At 33.9% G+C, this 16204-nt stretch overlaps 1 protein-coding gene across 1 annotated transcript in view; it reads left to right on the top strand.

Annotated features, from left to right (window-relative positions):
* LOC125362741 (doublecortin domain-containing protein 1-like) overlaps window positions 1–16204 on the top strand; it is a 211940-nt gene that overhangs the window by 49026 nt on the left and 146710 nt on the right. The window contains exons 8-9 of the mRNA XM_048361661.1: window positions 1684–1889; window positions 11742–11835. Coding sequence (XP_048217618.1) covers window positions 1684–1889; window positions 11742–11835 — 300 coding nt within the window. The remainder of the gene's footprint in view (window positions 1–1683; window positions 1890–11741; window positions 11836–16204) is intronic.

Below are 16204 nucleotides of genomic sequence, written 5' to 3'. Positions count from 1 at the left end.
TTTTTTTTTTTTTTTTTTTTTTGCCAGTCCTGGGCCTTGGACTCAGGGCCTGAGCACTGTCCCTGGCTTCTTCCCGCTCAAGGCTAGCACTCTGCCACTTGAGCCACAGCGCCACTTCTGGCCGTTTTCTGTATATGTGGTGCTGGGGAATCGAACCTAGGGCCCCGTGTATCCGAGGCAGGCATTCTTGCCACTAGGCTATATCCCCAGCCCTCACATATCACTTTTAATGTCTGACTTGTTTTTCACTTAGTAATGGCTTTTTGAAGTTCCTCTATATTGTAGAACATATCAGAATTTTTTCCTACTAATGGCTAAATATATTCTGTCATACATATATAACAATTTGCTTATCCTTTCATCCATTGATAAACATTTGATTTCCACTTTTTGAACACAGTAAATAGGATGCTAGGGAGATATACACATATATTTGAATACCTGTTTTCTTTAATATATAAGTGAAGCCATCGATGTCTAATTTTTTGGATTCTGATTCAATATGAATTGGAATCAGTTGAAGTTGGGAAATGGAAAGTATAGTAATTTATTTCAAAACACTTTTTCTTTTTACAAAATTAAATTTTGTATGTATGTGTGTGAGAGAAGTAAAAATGTTATTAAAATTAATATGGACATTCTGAAACTTGAAGTTTATTAAATACTGTGTTGCATATCAATATTAGTCAACTTCCTGTGAAGTGCCTGATCTAGACCAAAGAGGTTGGTAATCATTAACAGACTGGGGTTACTTCAAAAGTTGATCAAGCAAGTAAATGCGGCTATTTTCAGTTTTTGTAAATAAAACTATGTCTCTCTCACTAGGACAAATAACAGATGTAGGAGAGATCTTTGTTTGCAATATATGTAAAAATGATCTAAAATAAATTGAATGCACAAATAAAGTAAGTAGCTCAGGTGAAAATTATTTATTTATGAAATGAAACCTTGGAGAGGAAAGGATACTGACAGCAACTTTGTATGCATTGTGCAGAGTTCCTGTTCTTACCCCTGTATTTTCAAAACAATACATAGTAATTTATTTGCACTCCCATTAATATTAGTGGGAGTTTGAAATTTAAATTCATCCTTGGAAATGCGTAGGTCAAAGTAAGCTGTAAATGAAACCTTTTTCATTTTTCAGTGAAAAAATTTGAATCTCTTACCAATGGTGTTTTAGAGAGAAGCATCATCTAGGTCAGCCGAATTATGGGAGAGCTACAATGCAAGGTTATTGTTTAGAGGTCATCATCTTTAAAGCAGCATAGAAAAGAGATCATAGGAGAGTTTTCACCAGAGTTCAGACCCACATTGTTATATAGTAAGCAAAGAACATGGAACCTTGCAATGGAGCCTTTCAGCTGGGTGTGAGTGATCAGTGATCAAGGCATGCTAAGGTGAATTTTAATTAGGACTAAATTGTGGTATTACTCTTTCATACCCTGAACATCTGTTCCCTTCAGAAATGATGATTTATGCAGGCTATCAGAGCAGACAGCTTGCAAAAGCTTATGTCACGGTTAGTGGGAAGCTGGTGGTAGTATTTCAGAGAACCAGCATTGAAGTGGAGACTGGCCAGTATATGGGATATAGGTAAGGGGCGGGGGAGAGTGGAAGCATGATGTGTCCACTTTTCATTTTGAAGCCAAATATTGACTTGACTTAAAAAAAATTATCTTCCAGACCATCTGTTGTTAATGAAGAAAGTAACTTGGACAATGAAGGGGCTGATGCTTCCCACTGATGTTAAAAGACAGAAAACCAAACCTGTTCTTTCTGTTAGAATGAAGAAGCTCACTCAGAAGACTTCAGTCCGAATTCTGGTCTTTAAGAATGGCATAGGGCAGGATGGGCAACCGATTACAGTGGGAAAGGAGACAATAAAAAAGGTAATATTGTATGGTATACTGAAATATAAAACAAAATTCTAATTTTGATGGTCTTTGAAATGTTATTTTCCCCTTTTTAAATAACTATCAGCTAACAAGCTGAAATATTCGGATAGGATTATAACATATAAATTAAACACTCACCTGTTTAGAAGTGAGGTGTTTTTTTTTTTGACTACCAGCATGAATTATCTCAACAAAGAAATGATGTTTGTTTGGATACCACAGAAACCCATTTACCTAGGAAAAAGTTATATTTGCACTAGAAAGAACTTTCTAGCTGCTTAAATATCTTACATGATGTTTACATTTACATTGAAGTCAGTCTAAAAACTAGCTTCAAATCTCAAAACCACCTCTCTTTATTTAGAATAAAATACCATAAAACATATTTGTTTTATAAAATAAGCCAAGTTGGAAATAACAAAACTTTGTTCAAAAATACTCAAATAAACAAAAAAATACCGTGATAGGTGTAAAATTATGTAGAAATCAAATGGATTTTAATAAGATAGAATTTGAAGTATTATTTATAATTACAAGCAATAGGCTTGTAGAAGGTGCTAATACTCCCAATACCAGGTTAGATAGGAAAAACTAGTAGGAATTTGAAAAAAAAATTTAATAGGTCAGGATTTTCTGATCAATCCTGAAGCTACTTAGAAATAATAATAAGAGTCACTAAAATTTCTTAAGACTGTACTAGGGAAACAATAAAACATAACCAAACAGTCTAAGGCTATGCATTGGCTCCCTGCATACTAGTTATAAGACCTTGAATGATTTAGTTTCACAAAGTTCCAAGTGGATTCCATGTGATCTTCTACTAAGACTATATACCTGGCACTCAGGAAGAAAATTTCTAAGAAATTTTTTGTTCTTATCTTCAGGAATCATAAGTATACATATAATAGAAAATATTGTTTGTACTAACAGTAAATAATTATTAAGAACATAAGATAATTAGATATAAGTTGCTATACCAGAATATTACAATTTGAATATTGCTAGGTGAATGATTATCCAGACATTAGAAAAATTTTTGATAAAAATAACACTAGCTTCATCACTTGTCGTGTGTGTGTGTGTGTGTGTGTGTGTGTGTGTGTGTGTGTGTCTATAACCACAGGCCATTAAGTGTGTTTACAAAAGAAGTACAGGGGACTGGAATGTGGCTTAGTGGTAGAGTGCTTGCCTAGCATCCATGAAGCCCTGGGTTCAATTCCTTGGTACCACTTAAAGAGAAAAGCCAGAAGTGGTGCTGTGGCCCAAGTGGTAGAGTGGTATCATTTAGCAAAAGAAGCTCAGAGACAGTGCCCAGGCTCTGAGTTCAAAGCCCCAGGACTGGTTAAAAAAAAAAAAAGTACAGAACCAAAGTATTGTTTCCTTCTTTCTTATGTGGAGCGTTGGATCATGATAAAAGAAGGATATTACACAGCACAGTAAATTGCTAAGCCTGTTGCAACATCTTCTTCTCTAGAGATTTTGAAAAATAAGAAAGAAGGACATCTCTTGGATTGTTAAAATGCAGTCATTCTTGGAGAAAGATACTAGAGTAGATAACCTGTAGGGCTCACTTCAGTTCAATCTCTGTAATTCTATGACTTAGTGTTAAAATTGGAGCAATAGTTACTCTTACAGATTACAGTTGTTAGATGAAAGGTTAGTATAAGTAGAATTGTCACTGCTGTTTTGGTTTTTGTCTCTAGAGAGAAATTTATTTGAAACTCCGTGATCCAGGAAGTCTTCAACTTCTTTATTTTCCTTATATAGATTGTAGACTTTTATGATTTTTTCTGAATTCATAAAACATAATAATACATAATTAAGTAATCAATGTTTGTGGATATTTATGTAAATATAATTTCAACAGAAAATTAATGGAGCAGAAGCAACAAAAATTTAGAAGAAAAGGACAATTCATTTTGCAAATACAATTTTAATTTTTAAAGTACTTATAACCATAGGATAATATACTAATTCTAGATGACTATATACCCATTACTATTTACATATTTATAGGTTACTTATCGCCAAATAAGTAACAGAAATAAGATGTTGGTTTATTTGTTTTAAAAGTTTTTATTCCATGGTACAATATTAGGAACATTAGCTATTTTGGGATTGACACAAAGTATTATAAAAGTGAAGTTAACTGTATAGAAGTCGAACATGATGAAAATTACTGGGGATGGGTGGTAAAATAACTCAGTCAAAGCAAAGAAGTTCTCTGGAAACTCAGAATACAGCCAAGGAGCAATAACTATTTTAATCATAAATGGAGAATCAGAAGGAAGCCTACACCCACCCCAGTAGAGTAACTAATTGAGAAATTTAAAATGAGAGCCCCAAATAAGATTTCTTTAAATAAACTCTGGAACTACTGAATATCCATTTAAAACTTGAATCTGTATCCTATAGCTTTTAGTAATCACACGTAGGGTGATTTGCTTCTATAAGGTGCCTATTAAATGCATGTATTCATGGGCTGCTAAAGGATTTCAGAAAAAAATGTGGATGTTATATGCCAATGATAATGGAAAATGCAAAGCTGCAAAGTCCTAAAAGGGTTAACACCATGGTGGACATATTGTATTCTTTCCTCATTATCTCTTGGGTTCACTGACAAAGTAGTGGTAGTTTGCATGAATAGTACCCAGGACAGTATTTCTCTTATGAATGATGTTTATTTTTTCTCACAAATATTAATTGTGTTTCACCTTCATTTTGCTTAGTTTCCTGTATATTGGCACTGTCACTATGAAATTATACTGTAAAGAAAATAATGAAAAAGATGATAAAGTGAATGAAACAATAATAAAACCCTCTTTTTGCTCCAATTTGAGATATTTCTTTATGACCAATACATAAATACTAAAGGAATTATCTATATGACTATCAAGGTATAAATAAGTAATAGACTTTATTAGGTAGAGTTAAACCAGAGGAAAATCCAGGCTTCTACTATTTTTTAGCTACTTGTTCATTTGAAAAATAACTCAATAAGCCTAAGCCAACCTAAAACATAAAAGTTTAAGAAAGCCCTAATTCAACTGAACAAAATGTAAATTTGTGGTTGTAAACTGTTTACACATATAAACAGTAACTACATAAGAGGAGATTTTCCTGATAGTCAAAGTACTTTTGGGAAAATTTTAAGAGATGCTAAAGGGAGCACCTGGAGTAACACAGTATGATTAAGGAAGCTGAAGATAAATTCCGACAAGAGAGGTCACTCACGCATAATTAGTGTATTGGAACTTCTTTAAGGGCTTTTCATGATATATGAAGGAAATTCTGTCAATAGTGATTATTTAAAAAGTAGAATGATTTTTGATGCCATAGATTAAAATCTGATTAAAAACATGAAAACATGTTTTAAATACAGGTTTTGACAATATATTTTATTTTCAAGAGGCTACAACTAGCCAACTGTCTTATTTAACATGAGCTTTGCAGCTTATATTTTTAGAGTATTTTAGGATATTTCAAGTAATTATTCATTAATCATTTTTACTTGATTGTAATTCTAAGAAAAACAAACACGAATTTTGTCAATAGAAATAAAAATGAATGAGAATTTTCAGTTTAAATATTTATTCATTTTACCAATGAAGGTGAGTCCTTAGAGTCTTTAATATTATGTTTAGGGACAGTAAAGACATAAATGTGATATTAAATTTGAAATGGTATATTTATTTCTGTGTTCTTTTATTAATATTGTTTTTAAGATTTTACACATATATTGATATGTTGCATATATTTTATTTTCTAAGAACATCAACATGAAATTAATAGTTAAACTGAAAGGCTTATTAGCTTACTCTCTGTATTTACCTTATCAATAAAATGATGAGTTTTGGTTAGTTTTATCTATTTTCTGGACACTAAATCATATAATAAGAAGTCATTTACTTGAGAGTGCTCAGAAAAAATATTTCAGAGAAAATGGGTCAGTTGGAACAGCTAGCACTAGAACTTACTTTTAAACTTCAGGAGCAATTTTTTTTCATTATTTGAAATTGCTATAGCTACATGCCTTCTTACATCTTAAATCCAAGTGTGTATGTATACTTTAAAATGATTTAACATAAGCATTAAAAATGAAAACACAAGACATTTTTTTCAGTGATACAGAGTTTCTGGTATCAAACTCTGAAATCAGAGGATTGTGGTTCAAAGCCAGCCTGGGCAGGAAAGTCCATGAGACTCTTATCTCTAAATAAACAGAAAAAAAAAAGCTGGAAGTAGAGCTGTGGTTCAAGTGGTAGAGCATTAGCCTTCAGCAGAAAAAAAAAGTCACTGTAGGGCTGGGAATGTGGCCTAGTGGTAGAGTGCTTGCCTCGTATACATGAAGCCCTGGGTTCGATTCCTCAGTACCACATATACAGATAAAGCCACAAGTGGCACTGTGGCTCAAGTGGGTAGGAGTGCTATCCTTGAGCAAAAAGAAACCAAGGACAATGTTCAGGCCTTGAGGTCAAGCCCATGACTGGAAAAAAAAAAAGAAAAGAAAGTCAATGTGATTTATTAAAGAGAGTATTTGAAAAATAACATTCATTTCTATAGATACAGAAAAACACACTGACAGAATTTTTTACTCATTGATAAGGAATAATACCTCTTAGCATTCTTGGATTAGATTTGTTTTTCAGTCTGTCCAAGAAATATTTACTGAATATCAGTTTAAATTCACACTTGATGATGAAGAAGACAAATAATTTTCTTTTCACATCCCATTTCAAATTAGTGTATTATTGAGGGACCTACCCTGTGTAATAAATCTTCATATGTTGTTGGTTGGATTATAAATTAGGGCAATCACTATGGAAAACAGTATAGGAGTTCCTCAAAACATTAAATAATACTTATTTGAAATGATGTCTACTTAGAATATACAACATGATGTTGAAACAAGTGCATTGTGAAATGATTAAACTCACATACTTTCACTGTGTTTAATTTTGGTATTTGCAATATTTATCTTTATATTCAATAGATTTCTGAATTTATTCCTCTCAACTGACATTTTGTATCCTTTGACAACATCTTGTCATTTTCCCACATGAGCCACCGCTAGCTCCTAGGAACTAGCCCTCTCTCTACTTCCATAAATTTGTTAGCTTTCATATGTGTGGTCAAGCAATATTTGTTTTTCTGTGACTGGCTTATTTCTCATAATGTTTTCTAGCTTATCTCTATTATTGAAAATGATGCTAAGTCCTTCTTAAGACTGTGGACTCCATTGATGTGCTACTTTATTTCAGTTCTTATAATACTAAGGAATTAAGACAAAATGGTTTTAAAATGAGAGTACACATACAGAGCAAAGAAACAAAGTAAAGCTAAGGTATACACATACACACACACATCATCCTTCATATGGTAGTTCAGTAGAGAAAAGACTGTTTATTTGCATGTGTGAATGTGTGAGTGTGTGTGTGTGTGTGTGTGTGTGTATGTGCGTGTGCACTGCATCAGGACTTGAATTCAGGGTCTTGTGCTCAACTTTATTGCCCTTAAACCGCACCTTTAATCCAGCTTTTTTGCTAGTTAGGGGCAATTGAGTCTCACAGACTTTTCTGCCCGTGCGGACTTCAATCTATGATACTGAGATCTCAGCCTCCTGAGCTTAAAAGCATGAGCCAACACCAGAGAGAAAAACATAATCTTTTTGACAGATGTTGTCCAAGCAATTAGATATAAGAAATTACCTTATCCCAGCATAAATTAGTAAATTAATAAAGAAAATAATACTTATCATAAAAAACATGGGAGAATTTTGTGTAGCCTTGAGTAGGCCAGTAATTCTTAATTAGGAAACAAAAACATGAACCAAAAATTCTTAAATGTACTTTATCCAAATTGAAAAACTCTTCTAAAAACAGTATTAATAAAGAGAAAAGACAAGTATACTACAGAGAGAATATTTAGAAAACATTTCTATCAAAATACTTGTATTCAAGATATATAAAGATCTCTGATAATATTAAGACAATAAATGATTCAATTTATAAAAATAACAAACTTTAGTAAAGACATAGAAATCAGCCAAAACACATAAACAATACTCTATATTAGTGATCATCAAAAATGTAAATTAAATCTGCAAGATGTTACTACCATATACTTACTTGAATAGATCAAAAAAATTTTTTTTGCCAGTCCTGGGGCTTGAACTAGGGCCTGAGCTTTGTTTTGCTCAAGGCTAGCACTCTGCCAACTTCAGCCACAGCACCACTTCTGGATTTTTCTATATATGTGGTGCTGAGGAGTGGAACCTAGGGCTTCATGTATACAAGGCGAGCAACTCTTGCCACTAGGCCATATTCCCAGCTCCCACATTAAAATTTTAAAGATCACATTTTATAATACCAGTGTTAGTGAAAAAGGAAATGTCACCTTTAGCTAATGAGAATGCAAAAGGATATTCAGCCACTTTGCAAAAATAATTTGGCCATTTCCTACAAAATTATACGTATTTACCCTACATGTAACCTAGCAGTCCCATTTCTAGACATCAATCGAGAGAAATAACATGTCAACAGAAACACTTCCAAGTGAATGTTAATAGGGTTTTTTTTTAGAACTCCAAATGAGAAACAGTCCAAAATTGTATCAACTGGAAATAGACAGAGTATCATATAGCCATACCAAGGAATAATCCTTAGCAATGTAGAGGAATAAGATTGAGGAAAATGAAGAAGCCAGTTATCAAAGGTTATATGCTATGAAATTTCAGACAGGTGAAATTATCCTCTCATGACATAAACAAATCAGTGGTGATCTCTGACCAGATACTGAGCTGTTTCAGAAAGAGCATGAGGTGTTTTGGATGGAAATGGCAATATTCTGTATCTTCATCATGATGGAGGTTAAGCCAATGTATATATTTTTTATACCCATCAAACTTCATATTTAAAATTTTGGATAATTAAAAATTAATATAGCATATATAAAAATTAAGACTATTAGCATTATAATGTGGGCCACTTAATTACCTACAAGAAGAGATCATGTAAGAGTAAAATATCTGAGGCGTACTAAGTAGTAGAACACAAGTTTCAGACTAGCCCAGGCAGAGTTGGGAAAGATTTTGTTTCATAAATTTACAAAAAAAGAAGAAACAAAGAAAAGTAATAACTGAGGACCATAGTGCAAATAGTAGATATTTTATCTGATTGTTCCAGACTGTATTCAGTTGCTAGTACCACAAAAAAGGAAAGAAAGAAAAGGGGGAAAATAACTAAAGAGTATGGATTAATTAATTAAATTTATCTGCTACTCATTTCATGCATATTTTAATATAAAATAGCAAAATAACACAAAAACAAATTTGTAAGAAGTAATAGTTCTTATAATTGATGGTGCTCATTACTTATAAGAACAAATAAGTACTTCTGGGTGTTTAATCTGATGCCTACCTTTCTAAGAATAAGATAAATAAGAGGGGAGGAAATATGCCTCCTAGATTTATAGAAAACTGTAGTTAAGGTACTTAATAAGATGAATATATATTCAACCTAATATCCTAGTATCTTCAGGTTAAAATAATAGTAGTAATTCTGATTCTAAACTGTAAAATGTTAGCCTCTGAATGGATTTGTACTATGGTACAAGTTTTAATTCTTGAAGAACTTATCATCTATTTGACCAATTTTTCAGTTGGGGAGAAAATTCAGTAGAAACAGATTCTCAACAGTTTCATGATGTTTTAGTTCTCCTTACTGAATGAGTCCAATTAATGCAAAAGGTGAAATATTTTTAGTAATTCAAAGAACTAATTTCATAATTATCCATTCAGTTTTGTAGTTTTCTGCTTGCTAAAATTATTCTAAGATTCTTGGGTTCCTAGTTAAACAGTTTGGTCTTTGTTTCAAATAGCAAATACTATTATAATCTATTTGCTGTATAAATACTCTGAGTTAACAACATCAGTTTTTAATCATTAAAAGAACATAGCCATCTGTTTTATAGCAATTATTATGACTTTAGGTACCAAAAAAAGAGAATAATTTTGATCAGATATACACCCAAAGAAACCAAGAAATCCAGAAATATGAGAGCTCAAGCATAGTCAGACAGGCTTCCAGCTGTATTCTCTGAATTTTGTGCTTTTTAAAAAATATGTCAATAACAAGAGACTACTTAGAAACCTTTCCCAGAGGCCCCTTCTCATATCTCATTTGTATAATAAGATTATGTATCCATTTCCAAACTATTTGCTGACAAGAGGCATGTGACTTCCATAAGAACTTTGGCTATTCAAAATATTTGTAGCCTTCTTTGAGTCAAAAGAAGAAACCTTAAACAGACTTAGCCTTGTATAATATGGCTGAGGTAGAGAATGGATTTTGGGTAGACAACTCCTGTAAATATAAACAGATTTTCTTATTTTATTTCTTAAGATAAGCATAAGGCCAGTGCTCTGGTACTAAATATAAAATTAGCCACAAAACTTATTTTCCTGGCTTATCAGAACCTTACTAAAAGATAGCACTAAGAATGAAATGAGTCAACTTAGAAAAAATACTAACTTTCCTTCATTCAGTAACTTGAACTATTTTTATGACTACTAATGGTCTAGTAAGTATGAGAATAGAGTAGTAAGCAAAAACAGCCAGTATTCCCTTCTTATGGAGTTTTTAGCTTGGACACAGATAAAGATGTTTGTAAATGAACACACAATTACATATGGAGTAGAGGGCACCAGAAAGGCCTTTCTGTAGAGATAAATGGGATTTATCTGCAGCATATGGACAATAGTGGGAAGGTGGAGGAACCATTTTCCAGATAGAGAGCACAATGATTTAAAAAAACAAAAACAAAAACAAACCAAAACAGGGTGAACAAAATGAATTTCAGAAATTGAAAGGTCAGTAATATGTCATTTATGTGACAAAATACCTGACTGAAACAGTTTAAAGGGAAAATATTTTTTAGTTCACAGTCTTGGAGTTTTTAGCCTATTGTCCTTTGGCTCATTGTTTCTGTGTTTCTGGGAAGACCCACCATTGTGTCAGTTGGTGTGTGACAAAGGCTACTCATCTCATGGCAGACAAGACAGAAAGCGGACATATAGAAGGCCATACTAAAGCTACCATCACAACCATGTTCATTGCAGCATTATTTATTATAGCTGAAATATGGAACCAAACCAGATGCCCCTCAGTAGACTTGTAACTTTAATAGCAGGAAAATGAACTTTTGATTTTCTCTTTATGAAGTCATGTGAGCTAATGAAAGCTAAAAGGGAAGGAAGAAGCTGGGTGCAAATGGAAAAGATTGGGATACTCATTGTGGAAAGTGGGAGAGAAAATTACTTGAAACAGAGGTACCTGGGCAATATTGAGGAACCCTGGAAGATGATGATGAGTTTAATGAATGCTGCTATCTTCAGCCATATGATGTTCTTGACAGCATCAGGGTTCTTAGTATGTGCACAGAATGGACCTTGAAGACTACCCAGAGTTAGGCTTCTTGGCAAACATCATTCATTGAGGAAAAATGGTGATTTAGATATGATCCCTGAATAGAATTTAAAAGAACAAAGGTAGTTAAAATTTAATATGAAAAATGGCTGAGTGTGGCACATTCTTGTAATCCCAGCTATTTGGGGAGGGAGAGATAGAAAAATTTTATTCCAAGGCCAGTAGACAAAAGGACCAGACTCTATCTGAAAAATTAAGAGGAAAAAGGACTGGTAGCATCATTTTTATTTTATATATTGGGCACATTTCATAAACCATTATAATTTTAATAGGTTTATAGTATAAGGGGCATTTTAAATATGTATTCCATTTAAGCCAGAGCTTACTATAATACTTTGTTTGTGATTTTCTTCCTGTATAGGTTTTAGATACTTGCACAACAAGAATGAATCTAGAGTCACCAGCTAGATATCTTTACGATTTATGTGGCAGAAAAATTACAGATATTTCAAAAGGTATGTGGTAAAGGTTTAGTTAACTGGGTGATCTTAAAAGAAATGTATTTGATTTTTCTCTTAACCATTTAAAAGAGAAAAGATATAATGAAACAGTTGAATAATAACATCAATAAATATAACATTTTCCTGTCTAATACAAAGAGTAATCATGATGGAACCTTAAGGTTTGAAGTAAGTTGGAATTTTTTTAAAGCTCAGTATTGTGTTTTTTGTAACTCATGATTACATGTAATTAATGCATTTTCATAACTAAGCAATTTTTGTGGGAAATAGCTTTCTAAAACTGTTGGGTCTAGAACTATGACTCTGTAGCTTGCCTATTGTGACTCTTGTCCAAAGCCCTGGATTCCTAGTGAGGCAGAAACAGAAACAGAAACACACACACACAGAGAGATTGATTATGACAACATGTCAATATATTGTCAGATAGAAATGTTTCAGTCAATTACTAGAGGTTATTCAGAAGTTATGTCTGTGTGTCAAGAGATGAGATTTCCTTTGTGAGATCTCTAAAGATACTGTTTTTCTAATCCTTGAAAAAATTACCACGCATTTCACATTTGGGCTTAAGTGTGCTATTGCAATAGAATTATCCTATCAGTTCATCTGTAATCAAATTTAAATCTATGCATGAGCTAGTAATCCAAGCTACCCAGAGGTTGAGATCTGAGGGTTGTGGTCCCATCCCAGCCTGGGTATGAAGTCAGTGAGACTCTTACCTTCAATTAATCACCCAAAAGCCAGAAGTAGATCTGTGTTCCAAGTGGTAGTGTGCTAGCCTTGAGCAAAAAACTCAGAGAGAGTTCCTCAGCCCTGAGTTCAAACCCCAGGACCGGCACACATGCTTTAAAAACAATCTTCATTAGGAGTGCCTAGAGATGAAACAATATATTTTTAACTGCAAGGCTTAGTCCAAAACAACTAATTATTTAGGAAGTGGCCATATTGGGTACTTTCATCTGATCTTATTTCTTCACTTGTACTATATAAAGGCCGAGCATTCTTTGTTTTATTATCCTTAATTAATACTTACTAAATGAAAAACTACTTAATGAAATATTAAATAAATACTTTTACTATGACATTTTGATATTTATAGTTTATAATTCATTTGGGCCTGAAGATTTTTTAAAACATGTTCGTGTATTTAGAAAGTAGATCTATTTATATTTCTCATTTTAAATGTGTTTAAAGTGACCATCACCTTTCATTTTATTATGAAGTTTTGGCTGATGATTTAAAAGCTCCTGACGTTATCTGCCCTTTTTCTAGGAAAAAAATTATTTGCTCTTAAAACATATGTAACACAAGACATTCTTCCTTATGGGTATTTTGGGAAGTGGTTAGTTTTATTAAAAATTGATTTATTGCATTCTTAATATAGTCACTCCTACACTTGCATAGATAAAACACACACACACACACACACACACACACACACAAATCCCACATATTTTCTTCAGGGCCTATCTAGCTCTCCTGGAATTAAAAACATTGAATTTGAGTAAGATAGTAAAATTTAACTATAGAAGATTTTTTTTTTTTTTGGCCAGTCCTGGGCCTTGGACTCAGGGCCTGAGCACTGTCCCTGGCTTCTTCCCGCTCAAGGCTAGCACTCTGCCACTTGAGCCACAGCGCCGCTTCTGGCCGTTTTCTGTATATGTGGTGCTGGGGAATCGAACGTAGGGCCTCGTGTATCCGAGGCAGGCACTCTTGCCACTAGGCTATATCCCCAGCCCCAACTATAGAAGATTTACATTTAGAAAGTTAAATGTATCCAATGTCTAACGTATGAAACTGTAACCTCTCTGTACATCAGTTTGATAATAAAAATTTGAAAAAAAAAAAAAGAAAGTTGATTATTTTCCCTTCCAAATATGATAGAACCAAATTACTTGTTCCTACCACTCAGGAGGCTAAGTCAGAGAGGATTACAAATTTGAGGCCAGATTAAGTGCCACAACAACATCCTGTCTCTAGAAAATATCTACATTGCCTATCAAAACAGACGAGCACTGATTGTGAGACACGATGCTGCATGGGTGCCAGAAGCATTCAGATTCATGCCTCATGCTTCCCATGTCCCCGAAGTGTTATTATCACATTTTAATGCATGCCTTGCCCTGTGTTTCTGCATACTCTTAAAAGCTTATGCCAGCTGAAATTAGTTTATGCAGCTACTAACATGTGGAAGCACCATAGGTGGACTGGACTTAAGACACTTAAAGAAGCTAATCCTACTGGAGAACTTCTACTCTGCAGCAATCTAGTCATTTAGTATTAGGTTTAAATATGTCTATTACTTTGTCATGGTTTTTGTGCATTGAATGATTGAGTTCCTAAACTTTAATGTTAGATTATCTTTTGAATCTTGAGTTGTCATGTTACATGGAAGTTGTTTTAGTTTAAATAAAGAAAATGTTGATGGTCTTTCGTTCTCATGTATGGTTTATTTGTATTTGTTTTGTAGCAGGCCACAAAAAATCAGTTAATAATGTCTAATGATAAGATTATGCTACAATCTATAAGAATAAAAAAATATATTCATGCCCATCAAAATAATTGAGATACAAAATAACTGAGATCAGGGTGAGAAAACTTTTCAAATTCTTTGTATCTTTGAAAACAGAGCGCTAACTAAAATAATAATAATTATTCACTCAGGAGATAAATTAATCTTGGGTAGGCATCTCAGAGGACTGCTCAGCCATATCAGTGTTGCACAAAAGTACTGGACCATGAGTAGGGGTCTTCTCTTAAAGAAGAAACTGGAAGAAGCAAAAGTCCCACAGAAATGTATGTAAGGCCAAGAGTGCTACTTTCTCAGACAGAAACCCCAGTGCAGCAAGCTTTTTTGCTTAGAAAAGAGCACACTCACTAACTAATCCCCTATATCATTGTGACTCTTTCCTCTATTTACTAATCACATGTGATGTCTTTGATGTTATGGAGGTGTTTACAAGTGGCAGAGGTAATGTTGATAGTGACCCAGTTTGTGATTCCTTTGCTTCATTCTCCAAGTTTGTGATATTTAACCACTTTGATTAATTATTACATTTTTGACTAGAAGAATCACTTCCTCTCTAGGAAGAAGGCCATCAGTCTCATAGGACTTGTAGGATTTTAATGAGGCATTAACTCTAATAAAGATGCTTTGTTCTTTTTGTGAATCTTGTGTGTAAAATTGTGTGTAAAATTTCCCCGTAATTCTGACATGAGTTCAATTAAGACATGAAGCAGCTCCAAGGGCATTTTATGTCACACTGAACGTTCACTTCCTAATCTATTCCCCTGAGCAAGTGACTGCCCAATAACTCTTTCCAAAACAGGAGTTCAGATACATATTTTTGACAAGTTCTTTGAAGGTTCCGAAAGAGATGATGTACATAGTATATTTTATTCATAAGATTCCAATAACAGCTGGGCACTTGTGGCTCACACCTGTAATCCTGCGTACTCAGGAGGCTGAGATCTGAGGATTATAGTTTGAAGCTAGCCTGGCAGGAAACTTCATGAAACTCGTATCTCCAAAAATCTACACACACACCCCCCCCCACAAAACCGCATAAAACAGGAGTAGAGCTGTGGCTCAAGTGCTAGCCTTGAGCAAAAGAAGCTCAGACCTTGAGTTCAAGCCCCCTCCCGCCCCCCACACACAAAAGATCCCAGTTACACAGAGATGATGCTCTGAATTTGAATGTCCATTCTCAACTTTGTGTGGTGAAACAAAAATCAAAGACTAACTGCTAAAGAAATTCTTTTTCTAAAAAGCACAGAAATGAATCACAAAGTCAAAAGTCTTATTCTGATTAGTTAAAATCCAATAAAAGCACAAACTCAAGTTTAAATGCGGAGAATTAAAGCCTTCCTGGTTTTTATTCCTCCAAGTGTCAGCCAGATGGCTTCTGGGCACTTGATTGGAGCTGGAATTCCTCTAGCAGCTACCTTCTGGTTTCTGGTATCATCCTTTAGGGCTTCAGAAGTTGAATTAAGTCTACATGAACTCTTTCCTGGGTCTTACTTCCAACAAAATGAAGTTATCATCATAACATCAATACCACACCCAGCACATTCAAACAAGAAGCCAAAAACAAACAAACAAACAAACAACAACAAGCCTTAAGTTAAAGCAAATGTCATTTTACACAAAATGTTTCTGCTAACATCCGTTTACCATAAACCAGAACCCAATGAGAGCAGATAAGTGAAGGAAGAAAGAGAAGAGGGAAAAGAAAGGTTGTTTTTCCCCCCTAGCATTTGGGTTTGGATCCAGAGCCTCAGACTTGTTCCCCTAGCTTGCTTAACTGGCGCTCTATCTCTTTGAGCCATACATCCTGTTGAGCATTTTGCTGATTATTTTAGAGAA

The sequence above is a fragment of the Perognathus longimembris genome, chromosome 13 (assembly GCF_023159225.1).
Source record: "Perognathus longimembris pacificus isolate PPM17 chromosome 13, ASM2315922v1, whole genome shotgun sequence".
NCBI lineage: Eukaryota > Metazoa > Chordata > Mammalia > Rodentia > Heteromyidae > Perognathus > Perognathus longimembris.
Note: the sequence above shows the minus strand (reverse complement) of the source record. Positions and strands in the feature narration are given on the sequence as shown.